The sequence below is a fragment of the Lolium perenne genome, chromosome 4 (assembly GCF_019359855.2).
Source record: "Lolium perenne isolate Kyuss_39 chromosome 4, Kyuss_2.0, whole genome shotgun sequence".
In the NCBI taxonomy this organism is placed as follows: Eukaryota; Viridiplantae; Streptophyta; class Magnoliopsida; order Poales; family Poaceae; genus Lolium; species Lolium perenne.
The window spans coordinates 299,210,252-299,217,521 of NC_067247.2; the positions used below are offsets into that span (position 1 = coordinate 299,210,252).

The window sequence follows — 7,270 nt, forward strand, 5'->3', positions numbered from 1 at the left end:
GCTCGTCGTCTTGGGCGGCTGCTGCCATCTCTTCTTGCATAAGCTCGACGAACATCTGCTCCTCCTCTTCGTCCGAGTCCATGGCCGGCGAGGCAAATGGACGAACACCTGACGGGCGTGGTCGAGGCAACCCGAGCCGCGAGCGACGAGGAGCAGGCCAAAGTCGGAAAACAGGCCGGCGGAAGAGCAGCCAGATAGGCCGTCGTCGAAAGACGGCGGAATATAGGCAGGTGGGGAAGGAGGGACGGTGGAATTTGGGCAACAAGCCGGCGGGGTGGTGCCGGCAGCGAGAGAGATACGAGGGGTGGCGGTGGGGTTCGTGTGTCGAGTCACCGACAGATCGGGCCCTTCCCCGCTTTTCACTCGTCCGGAGTCCCCGATAGGTCCCCGGGGGGCCGGGGATGGTGTGGGCTCGCCGGATGGATGAAGAGCCAAATCCGGACGAAAACGAGGAACCGACGGCGCGACTGGGCCGAATTTCGCTGTCCAGATGGGAAAAACATCGCTCGGGGCTTGTCGGGGGACGAGTGGAGATGCTCTAACGGCTGCTAGTCGAATTGGCAAACCTGAACCGGCGAAATACTCCAGAACTGAGCAGAGTGTCTCCTGAATCATGAACAGGGGATGAAGCTGCCGTCGTGGCTCACCGCCGTGCCGCCGGACCCTCGCGTGTACGGCAACCTCATTCAGCTCTGCGCCGACTCCGGCCACCTCGCCGCCGGCCGGCAGCTCCACACCCGCCTCGTCACCCTCTCCGTGATCCCCTCCAACTTCCTCGCATCCAAGCTCATCTCCCTCTACTCCAGGACCGGACGCCTGCACGACGCCCGCAGGGTGTTCGACGCCATCCCCCAGCCCAGCCTCTTCGCCTGGAACGCCATCCTCATCGCGCTCTCCCTCCACTCGCCCGATCCCTCCGCGGCGCTGCGCCTCTTCGCTGGCTCCGGCGTATCCCCCGACGAGGTCACAATCTCCGCGCTCCTCAAGTCCCTCGCCGCATCCGGTCCGGGCCTATCCCCGCTCGTCGCCGGGGAGCTCCACGCCCTCGCGTTCCTGCGTGGACTCGGCGCGGACCAGTTCGTGTCCAATGGGCTCATCACCGCGTACGCCAACGCTGGGGACATGCGTGCTGCTCGGGTGGTGTTTGATGAAATGCCACACAGGGATGTCGTGTCCTGGAACTCGCTTATATCCGCGTACAGTCGTGGAGGCTGGTACCGGGAGTGTCTGGAGTTGTTCCATGAGTTGGTGCAGGCTCGTGCTGGAGGCGGCGTTCAGCCAAACAGCGTCACGGTGACAAGCGCGCTGCATGCTTGTGCCCAGCTCAAGGCCTTTGATTTCGGTGTTGATGTGCTGAGGATTGCTGATGAGATCAGGCTTGATATGGACGTTGCAGCGTGGAACTCAGTAGTAGAGTTTTACGCCAAATGTGGGCGGTTGCAGCATGCACGGCAGTTGCTTGAAAGGATGCCTAAGAAAGATGCAGTCAGCTACAGCGCCATGATTACCGGTTACATGAACAGTGGGCATGTCGATGAGGGAATGGATCTTTTCCGGCAAGCAGATGCTAAAGGCATCAACACTTGGAATGCATTGATTTCTGGATTGATTCAAAATGGACGACAGTCTGATGTTCTAGGATTGCTGCATGAGATGATGGGTGCTAGCATACTCCCAAATGCAGCTACACTCTCGATCATCATGCCTTCAGTTCCGCTGTTCTCAACGCTACTGGGAGCAAAGCAAGCTCATGGTTATGTGATCAGAAATGGTTATGTTCAGAGCAACCATGTTGTGAGTGCACTGATCGATAGTTACTCAAAAGCTGGATTTCTTGATATAGCCAGGAAGGTGTTTGAATTGAATGAGAATAGAAGCACATTTGCCTGGACGTCGATCATATCGGCTGTAGCAGCTCATGGAGATGTTACAGAAGCTTTGGCCCTGTTCGATCAGATGGTCAGTGCGGGCACTAGACCTGATACTGTAACTTTCACTGTTGTGCTTAATGCATGTGCTCATGCAGGTATGGTAGCCGAAGCTCGTGAACTTTTTCACTCCATGCAAGCTGTGTTTGGCATCAGTCCTGTGATGGAGCAGTACGCTTGCATGGTTTCTGTGCTCAGCCGTGCTGGTATGCTTAAGGATGCGCTTGAGCTTGTAAACAAGATGCCTTTTGAGCCGAATGCAAAGGTCTGGGGTGCATTGTTTAGTGGAGCAGCAGCAGCTGGTGATGTTGAGCTTGGTCGGTTTGTGTTTGATCGGCTGTTCATAATTGAGCCTAAGAACACAGGTAACTACGTTGTGATGGCTAATCTGTACTCAAATGCTGGCAAATGGGAAGAAGCTGAAATCATAAGGAGCATGCTGTGGGGAGTTGGATTGGAAAAAGTTCCTGGGTGTAGCTGGAACTGAGGGGATCTATGGTCTGCTAGGATTAGTTGCTGCAGATACATTGTTAGCAAAGCGGACAGCATAAACTTAAAAATTCAGTTGTTGGTAGATTAATTGAGTTGAGTTTATATACAAGAGCCTGGTATCAACCTAGCAGTCTAATGAAGACAATTTATAGTGATAACGTTCAACAGATCTAACAGTTGAGATGTGATTATCAAGCTTGATAGCACAGCAGCCTTTTGTAGTTACCTGACTACAGCAGTCTGCACCCAATTGTCAATCATATGTTCTGGTGAGATTTTGTTTCGTCATCTCCGTTCTGGATTTATGTGATGATGGGTGTTAGTATACTCTCAAATGCACCTACACTCTCGATCATAGTGCCTTCAGTTCCGCTGTTCTCAACACTACTGGGAGCAAAGCAAGCTCATGGTTATGATCAGAAATGATTATGATTGGAGCAACAATGTCACGAGCGCACTGATCGATGCTTACTCAAACGCTGAATTTCTTGATATATCCTGGAAGGTGTTTGAACTGAATGAGAATACACATTTGCCTGGACATCTATCGTATCGGCTGTTGCAGCTCATGGAGATATTACAGAGGCTCTGGCCCTGTTCAATCAGATGGTCAGTACAAGGCGCTAGGCCTGATATTGTAACTTTCACTGTTGTGCTTAATGCATGTTCTCATGTGGGCAAGGTAGCTGAAGCTCATGATTTTTTTCACTCCATGCAAACCGTGTTTGGTATCAGTCCTGTGATGGCGCAGTACGCTTGCATGGTTTCTGTGATCAGCCGTGCTGGTATGCTTAAGGATGCACTTGAGCTTGTAAACAAGATGCCTGTTGAGCCAAATGCAAGGGTGGGGGTGCCTTGTTTAGTGGAGCAGCAGCAGCAGCTGTTGATTTGAGCTCTGTCGGTTTGTGTTTGATCGACTCTTCGTAATTGAGCCTAAGAACACAGGTAACTATATTGTTGGCTTATCTATACTCAAATGCGGGAAAATGGGAATAAGCTTAAATCATAAGGAGCATGCTGTGGGGAATTGGATTGGAGAAAGTTCCTGCTTGTAGATGGAATTGAGTAGATCTATGGTCTGCTAGGATTTTTTTTTTTCGATAAAGAGTCTGCTAGGATTAGTTGCCGCAGATACATTGTTGGCAAAGCGGGCAGCATAAACTTAAATTCGGGGTTGAGTTTATATACCAGAGTCTGGCATCAACCTAGCAGTTTAATGATGACATTCAATAGATCTAACAGTTGAGATGTGATTATCAAGCCTCATAGTGTACCAGCATTTTGGAGTTACCTGACCACTGTAATCTGCACCCAATTGTCAATCATATGTTCTGGTGGGATATTGTTTGTTCATCTCCGTCCTGGGTTTCTCCTGATGTTTTCGGTCCGCATTGTCTGTTGAGCACCATTCCATCATCACGGATTGTAACTTTATTTTGGATACCCAATTATTTTTCATATTCTAACTTAAATGCAACTTAAGACATGCCTGCGAAAATTGATTGAATTCCAGGGTCTATTAAATATCTGTATAACTTCCCTCAAAGATTAAAAAAGTTTGCATTTCTTTTTGAGGTTTATCCAAATGTAATCTTACAAAACAGATAAATTATATTAACATCAGTACCATCACAAAGGAGATACTAATCAATTTTACAAAATACAAGAAAAATGACAAACATCATTGTACTAGTGGTCTAGACTTCTTAATAGGCTACTACCTTCGTTCCAAAAAAAAACAAGGCCTATAAATTTAGTCAAAAGGCGAAGCTTACTAAGTTTGATTGAACATAGAAGAATATACTAGTAACATTCACAATATTTAATAAAAACACTGGTACAAGTGTATATCTTATTGCGAATATATTGATATTGATTTGGTATGGTTGATGTTTATTTTTTATCGTTAAAATGAGACTTTTGGCTAAATTTTTATATACACTTATATATATATACATAAACGGAGGGAGTAATTTGATGCACCACCAGCCCTTGTCTGTCCCTGCTCTGTCCTACACAGGTACTCTCCTTCACCCCCAGGTTCAGATCAAACGGTCCCAGGCTGACAAGGAGCATTGAAAATCGCATTCGATCAGGTATTCCATAAATCCTCCTTTTTGCACACATCACTGAAGTGGCCCGTTGCCATCCAGATTTCCGGTTCATCTATTACCTCCAGGTCCCAAATGTCTGGGTCGCTCTCATAAATGATTTTGTTGGATGGAGGCATGGAGCACATCCGGCTTTCCTGTCATAACTAGGAAACGTGTTGGCGTAGACTCCACTGTCCAGGGAGATTAGTTTGTTTGTTGACATACACTTCACTATCCAGCAACAACTCGTACCATACTAGGATGCAGGATGCCTTAGGGCCGGCACAGCCAGTCAGTCGACAGTTGCTCTGGAGCTAGTAAGATCCATCTCTGAAAACCCCATTACACTGTCTTGCAGTCCGAAGCTGGCGAGATCTCTCCAGCGCTCACATTCATCTTCCGCAGCGGCTCAGTATCATCAGGTGCGCCGGCGTGATCTTGTTTTTGCTACTCTGCTACTTCGTTCTTAAGTTTCTTGCTGGCTCCTCACAAGAAAAGAATTAACTAAGTCTTACTGATTGCAGTGCCAGCTGATGGGCCATGGGTCCTACCTTTCTCTTCTTCTTCGTGATTGCAACTGAGCCACTGTTGCTCTCTGCAGTGCAGCCTTCCCACTTGAACTATCCCACCGCAAACCCTTCAACGATATGGAATAATAGAGAAGCCTACCTTGACGACAACCCTTCCATGCGCCGCCCCATTCTCATCTGTCCACTACAACCAGACGCCACTAACTCTATCAGCCTAGTCTTTGCTGTAGGGTTCTTGTGTGACTACTCCACGCCAGGCGACAAGTTCCTCTTTGGCGTTTCCATTGTCAGTGTTAACGGGGCAGATCTATCACCAATAACCATCAGCAGGTTGTCTGGTCTGCCAACCAGGCTCGTCCTGTCAGTGAGAATGCCACTCTTGAGTTTACCTCGGACAGGAACTTGGTCCTCTGTGATGCTGATAGTAGCCAAGCCTGGTCAAGCAACAGCTCAGGCCAATCTGTATCTGGCATGTGCATCACAGAGATGGGCAATCTGGTGCTGTTTGATCACAGGAATGCAATTCTGTGGCAGTCATTTGATCATCCTACTGATACATTGGTCCTTGGGCAGTCACTTGCGGAAGGTATGAGGCTCACATCAGATAGTTCTACGACCAAGTATAAGTTCTAGATCACTGTACTCCCATATGGATTATCTGCTTTTGTTGAATCCACACCACCGCAGTGCTACTTCAACCTCATGGGACAAAACAAGACAGGAAATTATCCAACAAAGGTCACATTCATGAATGGAAGCCTCACCATGTCTGGGCAGCCAAGATGGCTAGATCCTGATATTAATATCTCATTGCCAGCAGCTAAATCCGCCAGTTCATCAGATTAGAGTATGATGGACACCTGAGGCTATATGGATGGTCTGATGATACATGGACTACTACACCATATCTGTATGATGTAATGAAGTTCGTGAAGCCAGTTGGGATTGGTGATCATGATTACCCAACATTTTGCAGCGAGTACGGCGATGCGCACGGGGCAATGCATTTGTCCACTTGAGAGTAATTCAAGTTCAAGGTACTTCAAGTATGTAAATGAACGTGCGCCAAGTCTCGGTTGTGCACCAATAACTCCAATCTCTTGTCAAGAAATACGACACCATCGGCTCTTGACTATTCCCTACACCACGTTCTTTGAGTCCAGTTACAAGGCTGTGAATGCAACAAGCATCCATGACTGCAAGCAAGCATGCCTGAAAAACTGCTCCTGCATGGCTGTTTTCTCCAGATTTAGAACTTGTGTCAGTGACGAAGGTCTTCTCCTTACAAGCAATAGGACCTCCATTTATGGGTGACGATTGACGACTCCTATGCTTACCTTAAGGTGCAACTTAGCCCCTCTAATGAAAACAGCGAAGGTGCAGCTTAACCCCTCCAATGAAAACAATATGAATGTGGTGTTAGGTGCTACAGTTGGAGTTGCTACTACTCTTGTATTACTTGTCATTGTTGTCGCTCTTTATCTACAAAGGATGAGATTTTGATTTTGATCCATTGCCTGGAATGCCAACGAGGCATTCTTTTGGAACGTTGAGCGAATGCACAGAAGGGTTCAGCTCATAAATCAATTACGAGAAAAATCTCAAAACAACCAATTGGTTGATCCGATTGACACTCATAGTGATGATATGGTCTCACACCAAGAGGAAGTGGTTCAAATGATGAAGCTCGCAATATGGTGCCTGCAACATGATAACATTCAAAGGTGCAAATTTTCTCTTGTACATTCAAGATAATCCATCTCAAGCATCCATATTATCTGGCCCAAGGTGAAACATGTGGTTAATGAACACAAGAAATTTGAAGTGTACACTTCGGCTTTTATATCCTATCACATTTGTACTTTGGAAGTATGTTTAGTGTTGCAACAAAAGAACTTCCTAGCCGATTTTTTTTTTTTGTTTTGATTATTCAGTGAAGTTGTACCTCATGGCCATGTACCTTCGAAGCTGAAAAACAGGTTGCCCTCATTGAAGAACTCCATGGTGCCATGGTGGTTCTTCTCTGGGCCTGAACAAGTGTATTCCTCGGATCAACTCATGCCTACTAACTCAAAAGGAGAAAAGAAAATTGCAATAACTGTACTCAAGACAGCTGCATAGGCAAAAGAAAAAGAAAACCACATAGGTGTAGTTGTACCCTGACTGTCATACATAGGAAGAATGGTAAGTACATGCACTGAAATGAATTTCGTCTATAGCAAGCTCT

The 7,270-nt window shown here is 47.0% G+C and overlaps 1 protein-coding gene and 1 pseudogene across 1 annotated transcript; both read left to right on the forward strand.

Annotated features, from left to right (window-relative positions):
• The first annotated feature begins 553 nt into the window (after positions 1 to 553).
• Positions 554 to 3,133, forward strand: LOC127295893 (pentatricopeptide repeat-containing protein At2g37310). Its single transcript, XM_051325897.2, has one exon. The coding sequence runs from the start codon at positions 625 to 627 to the stop codon at positions 2,413 to 2,415; it is 1,791 nt and encodes a 596-aa protein (XP_051181857.1). The 5' UTR covers positions 554 to 624; the 3' UTR covers positions 2,416 to 3,133.
• Positions 3,134 to 5,053: 1,920 nt separating this feature from the next.
• On the forward strand, positions 5,054 to 6,959 carry LOC127347753 (EP1-like glycoprotein 3; annotated as a pseudogene).
• The last annotated feature ends 311 nt before the right edge of the window (positions 6,960 to 7,270 follow it).